We start from the raw sequence: 18,528 nt of genomic DNA on the forward strand, positions 1-18,528 counted from the left end.
TAGGTGCTTACCAATATAAAACTTTGTTACTTCATCTGCTTGAATTAAGTTTCTTCTGTAAATTGAAAATGATGATAGGAATCCATTTCACACAAAGTTGTAGCCATAATACAATAGTGCAGATGAAGTTCTTAGATGGTACCTGACAGGGTAAGTCTTAGCCACGCTAACTAAATGTTATTGTGGACCAAGCAGAGACGGTGCGGAGCTCAGGAACCTCAGTGCAATACACTGAGCAGCACCGAGTTCCCGTATTCACGTCTGTGACAGCGAATGGACATGCGAAAGGTCACAGGCTCCTTGGTGACTCAATGTCACTGCTGCCAAGAGAGGGGAAGGGGTGGATGGTCCCTGCTTTGCATTCAGAAAGGAAGGAGGCGTTACTGACCGAGTCGACGAGGTTGGCTCTGTGACTTGGCGCTTCACGCGGACGCCGTGGGCACAGTTCTCCTGAGCCCCCGTCTGGGTGGAGAGGGGGATGTCCGGGGAGGTGTGGCTGATCTTCATGGAGGAGGGGCTGGGAGGGTCTAGGAAGCCCTCACTGTTCTCCTGCTCATTGATGTCTGTGTCCGTATAGTTAAGAGGCTCCTGGTTGTTGTCTTTGCTACCAGAGAACAGGCCTCGTTCTCGCCACGGAACCCAGCAGAGTTTCCAAGACACGAAGAGAGACACACCAAAGAGAGCGAGGCCACACGCAGTGACCAGAAGGGTCAGCAGGCTCACCGAGATATCTGCAAAGAAGCAGAGATTAAAGGTCAGTATGATTGTTACCCGCCCCCCTGCCATTGCACTGGGCAGGTTAAATGGCCCTGCCATCCATCCATCCCTCAGCAGCCAGCTGAGGAAGTAACAGGCAGGCCGTGCTTAGAAACAAGACACAGGTTGCTGTAGCAAGAGACAGGGTATATCCAGGGGGCCTAGAAAGGCCCTGCAAGTCAACCATAACTGCATTACTACTTACACTTTCCCACAGCAACACAAATCATTGATACTAGATGACCATGGAGGTTTCATTGTCCTTAAAATTTACTCTGTCATTTCAGAGGGGAAGGGGAGGGTGGACTGGATAAAAGATAGCAAAGAGAGTAACCAAAGAACATATTACATAGCCTGTGAACACACAAAACAGAGTGGTGAAGGCCAGGGGAGGGGTGGCGGGCTGGGTGGAGGTGGGCAAACGGGGGGAGGGGAAAAATGTAGGACATCATTAATAGTGTCAACATTAAAAAAACAAAAGCAATGCCTCTGTCATCTCGGAGAGCTGTATAATATCACTTGTGAATTGTGTGAGTACGACTTTCTAAAACAAAACAGAACAAAACAAAACAAAAAACTAGAGTGCTCTTTCCCTATTCTTGGTATCAACTTTTAAGGGTTTCAGCAAAATGAAGCTCAAGCCCTCTGAAGCCTCAGGAATACCCACATCCCGGCGGTCAGGGTGCCCAGGACCAGAGACGGTGCTCCCCGCTTGGATTTTCCCGGTAGCAGACCTGAGACAAGTGTTCAAGGGCAAGTGGTGTGCTGAGATGAAGATAACACAGGGAGGGAAGAAGGGCAGTGATCCAGGGAAGGAAGCCAGAAGTAAAGGGGCTTTATCAAGCCAGTTACCGCCATGGGGGACTGGAGGGTGAGCCTGCTGAGGGGGCTCCACACACTGGGAGTCTCCCCGTGCCAGGGGCCAGGGACCGGGGACTTGGGCCATTTATAACATTGGCTCCCTTCAGTCACTGATTTGAGGGAAGTTCTCAGGGGGCATTTCCAACCTGCAGCATGAGTGGCAAAGTAAGCTGCAGCGGCCGGAAACATCGCACATTCAAACAACACAAAGGCTGGCCTTTGGAGGTCAGGGGGCATGTGCTCAGGTGGTGAGGGTGAGTATGAGGGGATATGGCAGGGCAACAACAACATCTGCCACGTAGACTGTGGCGCTATGGCCTCAGCTAGGGACCATGACAGTGTAGTATCTAGTGGCTGAGCTTTTAACTCTCAGAACAAAGCCCAGTCCCCTCCATGCTTCCACCCCACCTTCTCGTGGAGCCAAGGAGGCTGAGGTGTCAACCTGAGTCAGTCCTGGCACTGTAACCCCTTCATTTAAAGGACACCCATACTGCCCTTACTGTGCTACAAGGACTGTCCCTGGGTTATACCTTTACTGCCCATCAGTAATATTCATACTGTGTTAGCCAAAGTTTTCTCAATCATTATACATGCCAGGCACTGTGCTAGGCTTTGGAGATACAATAGTAAAGAAGAAAATTAGGAATTGATTATTTAATATTCACAACATTTTTTATTTGATTTCAGAGAGGAAGGGAGAGAAGGAGAGAGATAGAAACATCAGAGATGATTCTCATTGATTGCCTGCCTCCTGCACATTCCCTACTGGGAATGGAGTCTGAAACCCAGGCATGTACCCTGATTGGGAACTATGACCTCATAGTTCATAGGTTGATGTTCAATCATTGAGCCATGGTGGCCGGGCAATATTCACGAATTTAACTACGCACAGCACATCAGCAATCCATGATCCATGACAGTTGCTTAGGCATGCAAATGAACCCTTCCTGCAAACCACTGACCTCCTGAATCAAGCTGACCTCCTGGCACCCATGTGCTTTTCAATATGACTCTGAAGGTACCTGATCATTGTTATAAAATGATGAAACCATTTCTTCATGAAAAATTGCTCTTGACAGAGAGCCAGCTGCCAGGGCTGGTGATGGATCTACTGCATCTCCTCTATGACTCCCAATCAATTTTTGCCCTAATAGTAAAACAATATCACATCTCTGTTTGAAAACTCTGGGATTCCAAATTCAACATGGGCAATGAGCTCAAATCTTTGCTACTTTTCTGTTTTTCAGTCCCATGGGAATGAGATGAGCAAATTACATAACAATGGAAAACAAGGATGGGTACCATCAATCCATCCGTGAACCAGTAACACTGAGGAATTTCTGTAATTGCTTTTAAAGGAAAAGCCAATTAGTGCTGCATGCTGAACACAGGCAAATGAAAACACAGGACACAGAGGGAAAAGCAAAAATTAAAAAACACAGATGCAGGCCCAGCCAGTATTGCACTGCACAGTGGTTGAGCATCAACCTATGAACTAGGAGGTCATGGTTCGATTCCTGGTTGGACAGATGTCCAGGATTGTGGGCTCCATCCTCAGTACGGGATGAACAGGAGGCAGCCAATCAATGATTCTCATCCTTGATGTTTCTCTCTCTCTCTCTCTCTCTCTCTCTCTCTCTCTCTCTCTCTCTCTGCCCTCCTTCCTCCCTCCCTCCTTCCCTCCCTCTCTTTTCTCTCTAAAAAACACAAGTAAACAAACAGACAAACAAAAAAAACTCAGAAGCAGAGCAACAAGGGCAGGGATGAGTAATAGGTAGTCAGTGAGGCAATGTAAAGGGCACTAGAAATCACCCACCATAGAGCCCAGGCAGGTGGTAGGGGAGCATGGTTTGGCCACAGGCTCCCCCTGGCCTGCCAGCTCACACAGGAGTGAAAATGTGTTGGTGTAACTTCTATGATAGGTGGTAGTGGTGGAAGCACAGGGAAGGAGGCCCCATCCCAGCTAATCAGGCTGTCACAGCAATCAACCCCCACTCCCTCTAATCAAATCCGAACACAAAACAGGCTTCACACCCCAGTGAAATCCCGTAATACAGTCTGTAATCCAGGTGGAAGTAAAACCCCTTCCTTAATAACTCCAGCACTGTCCTGATGCAGGCACCGACAGGAGACCCCCAGGATGGCTCGAGGAGGGGTACTCGGGAAGGCAGTAGGGTCAGCTGTACTATCATCCACCCAATATTCACTCTTTCCTACCACAGCACCCCTCCCTCCTAGGGAGGAGGATGAACCCCCAGGCCCCGATGTTGGTCTTGGCCCCCTGACTTGCTCTAGTCAGTGAAATATGAGTAGAGATGGCCCATGCCACCTCAGACTTCATGTAAGGGCTGGTCTTCCAGCCTAGGTGCCATCATGGGATGGCTGGGGCAGAGGCGCAAGTTCCAGAATGAGATATATTTGAGGGAAACCAAGATGGCGGCATAGGTTAACGCAGGAGTTTGCTGCCTCAAACAACCACTTCAAAAATACAACTAAAAGACGGAACGGACATCATCCAGAACCACAGGAAGGCTGGCTGAGTGGAAGTTCTACAACTAGGAGGAACCGAGAATCAGAGGAGGCGCAATGCTGAAGTAAAATACTAAGGTGCGGAGTGCGCGCGGCGCTGGCTGGTGGCTGAGGGCAAGGTTGTCTGTTTCAATCCGGAGGGAGCCTCAGACTCTGAGCTCCAGATCCGGGCGAGTCTCTAGGGACCCAGACTCAAACGGGAGAAGCAGGACTGTCTGGCTACAGGGTCCCTTCGAGGTTTGCAGAGGTTGCTGGGACAGAGAGGCAGAGCCCCTGGGGACGGACTGAGAGCAAATTCCAGAATGAGCAGGAAACTGAAACCTGACCCGCAGGCGGGCAGAGGCTGCAGCTGATCCACAGATTCATGAGCAACTAAGCAGCTGATGTTTTGTCACTAAGATTTTGAAGGTGTTTGTTACCATGGCAGGAAGTTGACTAGTATACATGACCCTATAATTAACTGTCCAGGGTTGGGACACTTTTAAGAGGGAAAAGAGGCGATATAAATAATCCTATGGGACAAGAGACTTCACCCAGGACCATCCAGGGAAAAGCAGGTCATCTGGTCACTCTGGATTTAAGAATCCCACCTGAACTCTGAACTCATCAGCTCGGTACAGCATGGCCCCTCAGGGTTCACATAGCATAGAAACCATGCTAAATAAATGAAAGCCTAGGCTCACCTTGGCTAGACATCACAGGATCCCTGATCCAGATCAAGAAAAACTCCAGCTTGTTAGTTGACTCTCAGCTCATGCACCCAAAAAAACAGCTTGCTCCCAAGTCCTGTCATGGGGGATCCATGAGAGCAGATAACTCGTCTGTCTACTCAGCATCTAAAAGAGCACCTGGCACATAGTAGGCACAGTAGGTGAAAGTTTGATGAAGCCCACTAGGAAACCTGTAGCTACCTCCTGTGTTTACCATGACTTGCAGTGTGGCCGGTAAACTCCAGGAGGCGCTAATCACATTCAGAGTTATAAATTTTTGTGTATAGAGTTGTTACAGAAAGTTTTTGGCAAATGGCAAGAGTGGCTTTTTCTTTTCTTTTCTATTATTTTTTAAATTTTTATTTTTATTGATTTCAGAGAGAAGAGAGAAGGAGAGAGGGAGACAGAAACATCAATGATGAGAGAGAATCATTGATCAGCTGCCTCCTGCATGCCCCCTACTGGGGATCGAGCCCTCAACGTGGGCATGTGGCCTGACTGGGAATCGAACTGTGACTTCCTTGTTCATAAGTCAACGCTCAACCACTGAGCAGCACCATTCGGGCTAGAGTGGCTTTTTCTTATTCACAGAAAGGTGCCACATGGGTTAGCAGTGGGCCCGGGAACACCTCCCAAGAGAAACCATGGTGACCTACATAGCTACGCCAACCACTAAGCGTGATCATCTGGACTTCTGTTTGCAAGCAGCTCAGTGGGCTCTCTACACAGTATGTTTGTACTTTTCTCTCAATTTTTCAGAAAGAAGTGCTGAGAAAATTGTTATGGAGTCACTAAGGCCATACATACTACCTACTTCAGACCTCACGACCTCAGGAAAGGAAGAGGAAGAATCCACTTAGAATCACAACATAGCTTTATTTAGAAGAACAGAAGTTATTTCTTCAGTAAGGTGGTAGGTACATGGCTATTCATTTTATTGTTGATCTTTAAACTACATGTATTTACTATGTATACTCTTTGGCTTTCATGGTATATTTCATAGTAAAAATTATAAAAATTAGTGACATTCAAAATTATTATTCTAAAGACAATTTTTCTAAAGAACAGGAATTTTTTTTTCTAATTGGTCCTTTTGTCCAAAGCTCAAGAGAATAAGCAGATGGAGATTCAGGGCTAAAAGGAGACAAATGGTAACCCAAGTCTGATCCAGATCGGGGAGGTGCTGCTGCTCGCAGGTGACTGTGCATGAAACTACCCAGAGATGCCACGGAGTGCATACTCCCAGGGAAGATGTGGCATGGATGCCTCGCAATTACCCTGATCATCAGAACCCTCTTCCACCAGCCACAGGACATAACGTATTGTTAGCCCCAGCCATATGACGTAATGTATGGCAGTAGCATCCCTGGACACCAGATACAACATATCGTGACACCTCTAACCCAGCAGACATCCCAGCTGGACACCTACAATTCTAAGGGGTCCCTGCACAGTAAGGACTTACTTTGAAATGGCAAATATTATTGTCCAATGAGTGAAAAGCTTGAGCACCCATACACTGCGAATGGACAAGGAAAGGGCAGTTGCCCTGCTAAATTGCGAAGGGCCAGAGAAGACACATAAACTGACAACTGAAGAAAAGTCAGGGGATACAAGGGACAAATTAGCAACTTAAAAGAGACTAACCAAGCTGAGCCATCAGAATAAATGGCTCTTGACATATAACAAATTAATGCAAGAGGCAACTTGATCCATCGACTCAGTGAGATGTTTAAAACAGGGGCTACGAGTGAGAACTATGGCTGCAGCAGTAACCACAGGCAGATACCCTGAGACCCGGCCAGATCCAAGGCAAGGCGATTGTTGCTCTAGAATTCCACAGCCACAATCACAGGAGGAAAGGAAAGGCATTTTCAGCCGTCAATGACTCAGAATACACACTATTCATGCCCTCTCTCCTGCATAAAACCTAAGGAAATTCTCCAAACAAACAAGTAAAAATGCATGTCAGAATAGAGAGCCCAAGAAGGAAAGAGCATACTACATGAGATATATTTACATTCTATGATCACAAGAATTAGTTATAAGCAAAGCAAACAGTAAAAATTACATAAAATCTAAATAATTTAGTTATGAGATTATGAAGTTTAATGTAACCTTTAGGGAAAAAAAAGACTTAAAAGAGCAAAGGAATGACTACCATACATTCACTTCCATTCCAACAATTTCAACATACATGGGAGAAGAAAGAAGGAAGGATATAAAAGCAAATGAAATGAACTATATTGTTAGCAGGAGGAGATTACAGATACTTCAACTTGATGTTACTAAGTAAATATAGGTGCAAATATGTATATCAAATATTTAAGGGAAATGTGATTCATAATGGAACATCTGCATATATATTTATATCCTGTACAGAGGCGCATACCACTCATTGATTCAAAATAAAATGTATAAATCCATAATCACAAAGAGAATAACACTGGTTCTCAAGTCCAGTGGTTATGTTGTGTAAATACATATAGAAAACATGCAAATGATATGATGTCTAGTTTTTGCTTCAAAATGTAGGTGAAACAAGGTTGACGATGGGCTAATAATTTTTGAAACTGAGTAATGAGTATGTAGAGTTTATTACATTATTTTCTCTATGTTGGACAGTTTCCTAATGAAAAATAAAAAGCAAAACATGTTTAGTCTTAGACAGTATTATTTAATAGGTCTGGGGTGAGGACCCTTAACCTCCATTTTAAACAAGCACGTCAGATTTCAGATCAATCTGCTGCAGATGGTCTATAAATGACACTGTGTAAACTGGATCCAGTAAATATGTTTATACTGTGGTTCACAACACAAGACGCTTTCCTAATCCTAAAACCCTTGTGTCTTAGGGGCCTAATAAAGGTAACCCTGGGAAATCCAGTTAAGACCATCAGCCACGGAGAACGTGAGGATATCGCAGGGTGCCTTGTAGGGAAAGAGGTGATGTGATTCGATAGAGGAAACAGGCAAGAGCAGACAGCTCTCAGGAGATGTTAGGTGAACCAATGAGGAAACATTGTTATTAGGAGAAACCTTAGGGAGCTGATTCCCTCATCAGCCATCTCTTCCAGTGGCCACGAGGCCTCCATCTGAATACTTTATTTTCTGTATTTTTTAAGCTTAATAAAATAAACATGTATTACTTTACAATCTAAAAAACATAAAATAATAATAATAATAATAATACATTTGTTGCATAAAAAACCACAGAATCCTGGAGTTACCCTGTGAAGGGGAACTCAGGTCTGTACACACCTCAATAGTCCAGAGGGTGACTTCTGAATGGTGACCCTGAGGTATCTTGTAAAGAAACATGTAATATTTTTAGGCTAAAATGAGATGCTTTGGTGTTTAAAAGACTGAACTTGAATTGTCTGAGCAATGCAATCATGGGAAGACTTTGCTCTTTAATAACACCGTAGGCACCACAGCCCAGCAGTTCAGAACACACGGTCTAGAATCACACAATGGAGGTCTGCAGCCAACATCTGCTGTGCAACCTAAGGTCTCCATATTTGGTTTCTCATAGCAACATTGGGATAATAATAGTATTTACCTCTTGGGGTTGTAGTGAGTGCTTAGAAAGGTACTGGCACTCAATCAATGTAAGTTTTGGGGGTTTTTTGTTTGTTTTGTTTTTTTCATGAGATGTCTCAGCATTCAGCCACTCCATATCCAGACTTATTTCTACTGCCACAAAGTGGTCACCTTGGTCAATAAATACTGAGGCCTCCTGAAGCTTTATGAAGTAAGCTGGCAATGAGCAAAATCAGGCATCTTATGGGTGCTTATTGAGCTGAATATTAAGGACAGGAGCAGGAGATCCTATGGAGCACCTGGTATTTGCTAAAGACTAACCCAGGGAGGCAAAGTAAATAAAACTAGACCTTGCCCTCAAAAATAGCCCTGTAAGGCTATGCACAACTCGCCGAGTACCACTGGAACCCAGATGGGGGTTCGGAGAAGACAGCCCATAAAAGAGGATTGGGCCACGTTTGACTTAAAACCACTTCTCTTATATAAAGAGCCAACTTGGGTCATTTAGCCGTATGGTCAAGAGGCTACACCAGGAGAAGAGGGAGCTAGGGTTTCTGTGCATGTTCACCCATGTTGCACAAGACACAACTTGCTCAACTGCATCTGGAAGCCCCAGGAAAGAGCTCACAGGGCCTAAGGGCTCTAGGACCAGCTTTGCCACCACTTATATTTTGTGGCCTTGGGTAAGTCACTACCCCTCTATGCTCTTCCTCGGCTCTCATAAGGGCCTGGACGTGGCTCTTACATTCTGTGGTTCTTATGGAACTGACAAATGACTTTGAGTTCACAGCAAGGTCTATAGCTAAGGCTAAAGCCATTATCATAATTCCTATTAACAACCACAAGTCAATGGGCACTATCCAGCTGGAGACTATGTTTTAGGACCATTCTTGCTTTTCATTCAGGTAGCATGCAGGAGGCTCTCTTAGCATTCGCTCGCAGTGCCAACTGTAAGGATTAAGGGAGCATTAACTTGGGCCTGCAGGGGCCATGCCATTATTAAGGTACTGAGCCAGATAAACAGCATTCTACCGCCTTAACTCTAAGAAGCCCTTAGACCAGTAAAATGATGTAGAACACAGAAACTGGCAAAGGGCATCGACTGCCTTTTGCTGTGATTACATACAGGGAGGAGCATCTTTAACAGGACTGTGTCACCAGCGCTCAGATCCCTTCCTCAGAAGGCTGCCTAGATGACTCTACCTGTGTGAACTAAGCAACTGGCCTAAAATTAGCAATAAGAGAACACTTTCCGTTGCACCTTCTATTTGCAAAGTGCAGCCTCATCAGTGTAACCAGCTCCTCTTCACACTGGCTTCACCCCCTCTGCCTCCAGCAGATGGGGCGGGGTCTGTGGAGGCTACACAGTGGCTGGAGCTGCAGACAGTAAGAGCTGGGTATTAGCTCTCGAGTCCGTAAGCCCTGACTTCCCAATCCCCCTGTACCTGAGCTCCTGCTGTCTGCATAACAGGAAGGCTCAGGAATTACCATCAGCTTTGCTATTGGATTTCTACTCTCTTTGTACTCATTCTCTACTGAAATTATTTAATTGGAAAGTATCCACTTAAAAATATTTTACCACCCACTGCAGTTTCCCTGTAAGTGCTTGTGAAATCCGCAGTGTTTTCTGGCATGGCATCCTGGCCTGTGCAAGGCGGATGGAAGCATTCAGAAGCACCAGGATTCTTGCAAAATAATAGAAAATCTTATGTGCAAAGTTTCAGGCCAGGGGCAGTCTCTGCCTGAAAAGAACACCATGGAACAAAACCCGAGAACATGCGGGGACTGGGTACAGGCCAGAGTTCAGCAACACTCCTCAGTGTGTGTGTGCGGGAAACAGGAGCTGGAGGGGGAGAGGAGTTGCCAACCGGAGACCTGGTGTCCAGCTATAATACCTCCTACGAGATTTTGGGCTGCCCACACTTCTCCTGGGCCATTCCTCACCTCTAAAAATAAGGGGAGAGATTCCTCCTTGCTGGGCTCTTTTTGAAAATTAGATGCACTTGCATGTGTATAAAAGCCTGCCACTGAGCTTTCATTGCGAGGCTTGAACTTCTTTTGAAGCTGTGGCTGCTGCATTGACTCAATAACTCCCGCCTCCCACAGGACCCCTTTCCAAACTCTGTCAGCCCGAGCCATTTCCTAGGCTGATCTGGTCTTGCTTTGATCCAATTAGTGTTTACATTTCTCATCTACCCTGTGAAACATGATCAAAAGGTTGCTGACAACCACGTTAGTGAACGAGCTTTACAATGATATCATAAAGAAATAAATGTGTGATGTTAGGGTGGGCTGCTTCTTCCCATTACTGGCTCCCATGAAGAGTGACTTTTCTCCAAATGCTTCCGGTTACTTTTCCTATCTCTTACTTCTCTGTACAGAGGGCAAGTGGGTTGCTTGATTAGAAAGCTCAAGGTAGCCTTGCACTTGACATGTGTCCACCCTCATGGGGTCCAATGCAGTATCTGGAAGTCTGTTATTGCTTTGGACTCCAGAAGTAGGCAGATTTTCTCCCTGGTTCTTCCTCAGGCACAACCTTGACCCTTACAAAGAGGACCTGACTGAGAGCAGTCCCATGTAGGTGCTCACAATTAGCTGTGCCTATACAGGTATGGACAGAGGACTCCCAGGCTTCTATTAGCATGAAGGGAGTTAAATGATGAGATTGTTTTTCATAGCACAACAACTAGGTGAGAGCCTGGATATATGAGGAAATGATCCAGAGTCTGAGTACAAACTTGTTTTAAACACATGTGAGCCCTGGCTGAGTGGTTCAGTAGTTGAAGTGTCATCCCTTACACCAAAAGGTTGCAGGTTTGATTCTAGTCAGGGTAAATACCTAGGTTGAAGGTTCGATCCCTGGTTGGGTGGGTTCAGGAGGCAACCAAACAATGTTTCTCTCTCACATGGATGTTTCTCTCTTTCTCTCAAGTCAATGAACATAACCTCAGGTGAGGATTAAAATACAAACACACGTGAGACACTCCCTAGAGTTTCCCAATAATTCTTGCAAGAAGTACCTGAAGTCCTGGTGCACCCCAGTGAGCTGTTTGGGGCAGTGGGCCAATGAAAGCTTAGGTTCTGGGCATTTCAGTTATTAGAATTCTATGACTCTAAAACAATATTGTCTCTTTCAAATGAGAAAATTTAAAAATCCTATACTCAAAAAACTCAGCATTCATAGGTGGTATCCTTTATAAGAGAGTCAAAGACCTTCCAACATCTAATTAACCCTGAAACTATGTCCTAACATTTGGAGACCGGATGCATACAAAGTCTTCTGGTAGGAAGCTGTGTGTTGTACATTTCCATTTAGCACTGCAAATCCACTCTCCTCTCCTCTCCACTCTGCTCTGGACCTTGGAGACTGACCCACATGGACTATATCAAGGGGCTCCCTTGCCTTTGACTTCTGTTGGGTTCAGCCAATAGAAGGCCTTAGTGGGCTATTAGAGGGTGGGAAGAGAATGAAGTTACAGTATCTACTCCTCCAGCTTTCCTCCTGCTGGGTCGCCATGTTGCATATGTACATTTACCAAAAGCCACAGCTCTTTTCCTGGGTTCTTTCAGGCCTATGGGTGGCAATGGCTCCCTGCTGTGACTAGCCCTGGAGTACTGTCCTGCCCCTGGCTGGTTTCCCTGAGTCCTGACCATGCCTTTATAAAAAGTTCCTGTATTAAACTCCCCTCAAATTACCTAGTTTGTCCGTGCTGCCTGTTTCCACTGGGAACCAGATGGATTTGCTGAAGAATGAGTTGTTTTGTATTCTGGGCCCTCCCTGTAGTCACCTGCATAAGCTCAGGGAACCGAAACTCATATCTCGGCCTGAGTTTCCTAATATTAAACGAAATGGGATGAGATGAAAGGGCCCTTCTAAGCACATATTCTGGAATTGGGAGAAATTGTATATCTAAAATATCTTCTGCAACTTAGTGTGATGCCTGGCATGCAGGAGGCACTCAGTGTTTGCTGCATGATAAAATTCTAACCTAGGTATCACTTCCACATCTATACCCACTAAAAAAAATGTGCTTCTGGGAAAGGTACTGCCGAGGAAGTCATGTTTTTAAGTGTGTATAGAGAGAGCATTAGGATTACCTTTTCCTCATGATTAAAAAAATGACACAATATTTCATGCTTCTCTGCACCTTTATGACTCCACAGAGGCAGTGCAGCGGAGTGAAAGGAGCATGGGCTCCGGAGAGAGGCATTATCTGTTGACCTAACTTCACAACGCATTGAACTGAGCTGCCTTGATGAAGATATTATGTAATTGGGGGTGGAGTGTGCCAGATAAACTACATTTTCAGGAGACACCTTACAGCCAGGTGATGTCTCCAGATAGTCATGTCTTATGGCCAACACTAACCCTACAAATACCTCTCCTGAGAAAGTTCCATGTGACAAGGTTACTTAAAGTCCACTCCTGGCTCAAACTCTTCCCTATTTCTTTGTTTCTCTGCCTCGTGCAAACCCTGGTCCAAAACTAAAATCACGGACTCTTTTCCAACATGTAACCTCTTACTAGCTTGGATTTCCATACCTGAAAACCTAAGGTGCCCCCAAATCATACACCTTCCTGTGCTAAAAGCACAATCAGGCTTAGATTATTGGCAACTAATTGAAAGCATGGATTCTTGTATCTTTGTATTTACCTGTCAATTTTCTACAAATTATGTATTTGTAAGTCAACTCCCTTTCAGTAAATACTCAATGCTGCTGAAATGAGGATGGTTTCTTTAATTCTCTAATTTTCATCAGTAGTCATGATAGAAATTGGCATTTATTTGTCATCAGAATGATTAATAATACTGGTATATGACCCAGGAATGCAGCAATCATTCTAAAAAGCATTCATCATAAAGAAAAAATACTTTAGATTTTAATGCAAAGTACTCAACTCTAACAGAAAGAACAAGGAATATTCTTCTTAACAGTGCTCTCCTGAGGCCTCCCCCCCCCCCCCCCCCCCCCCCCCCGTCACAGAGATGCAATCCTCACTTCTCTTTAAACTGGGTAGGTGTTTCTTTAAAATTGTGGTAAAAATCTATATAACATAACCTTTACCATTTTAACCACTTTTTTCAGTGTACAGTTCAGTGACAGTAAGTTCATTTGCATTGCTGTGCAACCATCTTCACTACCCCATCTCCAGGAAGTGTTCATCACCCCATCCTGTATTTCAATACCCACTAAACAATAACTCCCCACTCCCTTCTCCCTCCTCCACCACCCCTGCCACTGGAAAGCATGGCTCTACTTTTTGCCTTTCTGATAAACCAAATAGTTGGCTTCATTTTATAAAAGTTGGTCATGAAATAGGCTCATCACCTCCCAAAAGTGCACAGGAGGAACTGGAGATGATCCCAGCCAAAGAGCACAGGCAGGCTGCTACCTGAATGCTGAGTAAAGAGGAGTGTCTGGGACACACCCCAGGGGATGCTTTGGAGACTGAAGTGGAAAATGGGGGCTACAATTGGTGTTTTACTAACATTCTCCAGATTTCCTGACCCTGGATGGATATACACTCTCCTGAAGATGTACAGAGCTTCTCTCACTTTTCTGGGCACCCATCAGCATCCTGCATCAATAGGGGAGCAAGCAGCACCGCCGAGACACTCTCTGTCCAAGCTGGGCTTGAGATAGGAAGTGTTTCCCTAATGACCAAGAATGTGAGCATCGGAGTCAGGAAGACTCCAAGCAGCAGCAATACTGAGGCAGGGTTCTCACACTTGCGGAGGTAAAAGAAACAGAAGCTGATCACTATGGTAGATCAAGCAGGGACCTATAGAGCAGAGATGAACAGGCAGCCAAGGCAAGGAGAACAGGAGCAGCATCAGAGGAGAGAAAAAGCAAGAACAGCAAGTGAGGATCAAAGGGATGACAAAAGCAATAGGTAGGCTCAGCTGAAAGATGCCAAAGCTAAGGAAGTGGCTCATTTTATGTGGGATATTGTTACCCTCCATATCCCCCATGAGAGACTCAGAGGAAAACACAAGAAGTGAAATGACAGGGGACCTTCCTATCCCTTGGCAGGTAAAGGCTAATGATCCAGCAAGTCTAGATACAGATGCTAAAGTAGCCTCGCCCAGCCCATGAGAGCATGATATTGAGGGAGATATTTAGGTTACACAATACTAAAAGAAACAGAAATAAAAGGTATAGAAACTACGAGAAAGGATGAGACATTATTACCACAAAAACACAAGAGAATTACTAAGCAAGAGAAGACTGATGAAGAGTTAGATTTTTAAAAAATATATTTTATTGATTTTTTACAGAGAGGAAGGGAGAGAGATAGAGAGCCAGAAACATCGATGAGAGAGAAACATCGATCAGCCGCCTTCTGCACATCTCCCACTGGGGATGTATCCGCAACCCAGGTACATGCCCTTGACCGGAATCGAATCTGGGACCCTTCAGTCCACAGGCCGACGCTCTATCCACTGAGCCAAACCGGTTTCGGCGAAGAGTTAGATTTTTAACAAATACATTTAACTCCACACACAGCTCTACTAAATATCAATAATAGGCATTGCATAGTCCCTCTCAAACTGTTCTACTGGAGTACTCCTAATGGAGTACCACCCTCTCCAGAGTCCGGGATTCCTCCTAGGGTTTCCCAGGACCCTAACAGTCACATACTTATCCCCACTGTGTTGACCCTGGGAGTCAGAAGGCCCTTGGATAATCCTGCAAATTAAGTCTAGGGAGCACGTTTGCCATTTGCCATGATGTCACAATGCTTTTTTCTATTGTGTCCATATGAACTGCTATGTGTCACCTGGAAAACAAGGTACATCAAAGCTTAAAACATTCCACTTCCATAGCTAACATAAAATATACAAGGAAATGGGATGAAAGCACACAGTGTCTGATTCTCTTCATAACTTGAGTACTGCCTTGGGAAATCCTGGATGGTTCACTGGTTTATAATTTGTTAAAGACTAGAAGGGAGCCCCTATCTCATTCCCCAAAGTGAGAAAGAAAATGTTGCAATTAAATGTCATTACTATTGACCAAGTTAGGTTTAAAATATGGATGTGGATTACTTAAGGTGAAGAAGCAATGACCAGGTTATGAGTAAGGAGTTTGACCCCCTTCTGAGATAGAGAATAGCTCAATTTCTCCTCAGATCTTTGAAAAATTAAGGATAGAGACCACAACCATCAGTGAACTGAGAAGTCAATGTGGGTAATTACATCCAGTTATTACTTAATGTCTTGAAAGAAGTAAGTGGACTTTGTTGAAAATCCCTTCTGACTAGTGTTGGTCACTGACTTCTGAACATTACACTCATGAACTTATGAAAAGAACCACTCATTTAACATGGGCATTGCAAGAAGAGAGAAGCCCACCTGATCTTTAGCCTCAAAATTCCCCTAAAACAGGGTCTAGGAACAGCTTGTGCTATAGACTGATTGTTTCTGTTTCCCCCCAAAATTCATCTGAGTGTTATATCCTACAAAAGTGATGACATTAGGAGGTGGGGCCTTTGGGATATGATTAGGTCATGAGAGTAGAGGCCCCATGAATGAGATTCGTCCCCTTACACAGAGGCCCAAGAGAGTTCCATCATCCTTTCCATCATGTGAGAACACGGAGAGAAGGCAACTTCTTTGAGGAAGTGGGTCAAATCTGCCTGTACCTGGATCTTGAAATTCACAGCCTCCAGAACAGTGAGAAATAAATTCCTATTGTGTATAGGCCACCCAGTCTATGGTAGTTTATTATAGCATCCCAGACTTAGGCAGCTTGGGGAGGTGGAATTATAAGTGAATGGCCTGAGTAAACTCTTGATGAGCTATCTTTTTTTGTTTCTCAATGCTCAAACTCCATACTTAGGTAAGAGGAGGGTATGGAATGATGGTGAAAGGATCATGTAAAAGGAAAAAAGTATGAGAAATAACAGGAGGGAACAAAAGATTCACTAAATATTCTGAGGTGAACTTTTGCTTCCTAAGATACTAAGAATATATAGCAAAGAGATAAAAAGCTGTGGAGAAGCTAAGAAACAGAGGGTTAACCTAGGAGGCCCCCTGCAAAGAAATTCTCATAAAAATAACATTTCCCAGAGTGAAAGTCATAAGGTTTTTAATCGAATATCCCAGGAAATGCTGAGCAAGATGAATGAAAAAGGGCATGTACTCAAACACATTGCTAAGAAATTTCAAAACCCAAGGGTAGAGAGAAAACCATAAAAGATCTAGAAGCAAGCTGCCTGCAGACTTCTTTTAAGCAATTCTATAATGCAAAAACACCATGGAACAATACCTTTCAAATTCCAAGAGAAGATTATTTTTATTATAGAATGTATGCTCAGCCAAACCATCTATAATAATGAGGGCAAAATAAAAGCATTTTTAGAAAAATGACTCAATATTTATATCCTATGTCTATTTCATTTTTAAAGTATATTTGTTTTCCTTTTTTTTAGAGAGAGAGGGAGAGAGCAAAACATCAATTGACTGCCTCATGCACACACCCTGATGGAGGATCGGGGATTGAGCCTGCAACATGGGCATGTAACCTGATCAGGAATCAAACTAGCAACCTTTCGGTGCATGGGATGAGCTCAATCAACTGAGCCACACTGGCCAGGGCCCTACGTACATTTTTGAAAATTTTACTTGAAGATGTACTCCAGCTAAATGAAAAAGAATTAGAGAAAGAGAAAATTAACTTATTTGGTCAGAAAACTAATAAACAGTGTACTTAACTTCCAAGTGCAAGTGATATGGGGTCCCAGGACATCACTCTGTATAAGAATATTTATGGATGTGATCAGGAACTCCTGGGAAAATACTATAAAGAAGAAAGTGAGTTCCCACTATCAAATGAATGATCAAGAGACTGGGCATATTTAATACTATAGTGAAGAAATATGCTTCTTTTTGTTTACCAAATGTCCTACATATTTTATGGTAGAAAATATAAAATAGTCTAAGGAACACAAAGTTCCATAAAAGAAAGTAATTGTCAAGTATAAAACCAATTAAAATATGACATGTTATTTTAATAACTTATGGCATATAACTGAAGACTTTGGATGCAAGAAACTAAACCCTGCAAGTGGCCCAAGATTAACAACATAAAACTCTGGTTCCTTTTTCCAGGGTCCAATCATAATTTATGGCTCAGTAGATACTAAATTTTACAAAATTACAATGTCATAATACCAATGATAACAGCTCCACCTTTGAATGCCAAACAAGTGCTAATGCTGTGATAAGCATCACCTATGTCAGCGGTTCTCAACCTGTGGGTCGTGACCCCTTTGGCGGTCGAACGACCCTTTCACAGGGGTTGCCTAAGACCATCCTGCATATCAGATATTTACATTACGATTCATAACAGTAGCAACATTACAGTTATGAAGTAGCAACAAAAATAATCTTATGGTTGGGTCACAACATGAGGAACTGTATTTAAAGGGCCAGAAGGTTGAGAACCACTGACCTATGTGCTTATTCATTGATCATTATGAAACCCTATGATTAATACCATTTAACAGATGAGGAAACCTAAGGATAGAAGGTGAAGTAACCTGCTGAAGTCTACTCTTAATCACTGTACCCTACTATTAAAAGCTGATAACACTGTTAGCTATTGTGGGTGGCACCAGTTAATTGAAAAAGTCAGTCAAAGGAAAAAATCCCCTCCCTTAAGCTTAAATATTTTATTTTAACATGAATCCTTTATTTTGACTTAAAATATTGATTTTACCAATCCTTTGCTATATAGTTCTTTCCTTTGAATATGGGTCCCCTCATTATAGTTTTGTGTTATCTTTCTTACATCAGAAACACCCACAAGTCAGGGTGTGTTCAACTCAAGTTTGTTTAAAGTAGAATAAAAAGTTTAAGAAATCTGTGAAGCAGTCTAAGAGAAGAATCCTTCTAGATTATTACTACTGTTTTCAGTCTTTCATAGTTGTTCCTCCACTTTATAATTCAGCACCATTTAAAAAATAACTTACCTTTATTGAGTCTTAGCATTTAATTCAGTTTTCATAGAAACAATTCTTTTAGTATTTATCTTTCATCAGTATATGTAATATTTAATTAAATTACACAATTGAATAACAAGTCCAACCTGAATAAACAAGTTTTGGAACAAAAATAACTGC

At 43.5% G+C, this 18,528-nt stretch overlaps 1 protein-coding gene across 2 annotated transcripts in view; it reads right to left on the reverse strand.

Moving 5' to 3' along the window:
- The window catches only part of SYT9 (synaptotagmin 9), a 158,767-nt gene that overhangs the window by 109,637 nt on the left and 30,602 nt on the right, over positions 1 to 18,528 (reverse strand). For both annotated transcript variants that reach the window (XM_070426689.1, XM_070426690.1), the window contains exon 2: positions 389 to 731. In XM_070426689.1, the coding sequence (XP_070282790.1) occupies positions 389 to 731 (343 nt within the window). The remainder of the gene's footprint in view (positions 1 to 388; positions 732 to 18,528) is intronic.

This window comes from Myotis yumanensis, unplaced genomic scaffold (genome assembly GCF_028538775.1).
Source record: "Myotis yumanensis isolate MYYU_CA2020_CCGP unplaced genomic scaffold, mMyoYum1.0.hap1 SCAF_10, whole genome shotgun sequence".
In the NCBI taxonomy this organism is placed as follows: domain Eukaryota; kingdom Metazoa; phylum Chordata; class Mammalia; order Chiroptera; family Vespertilionidae; genus Myotis; species Myotis yumanensis.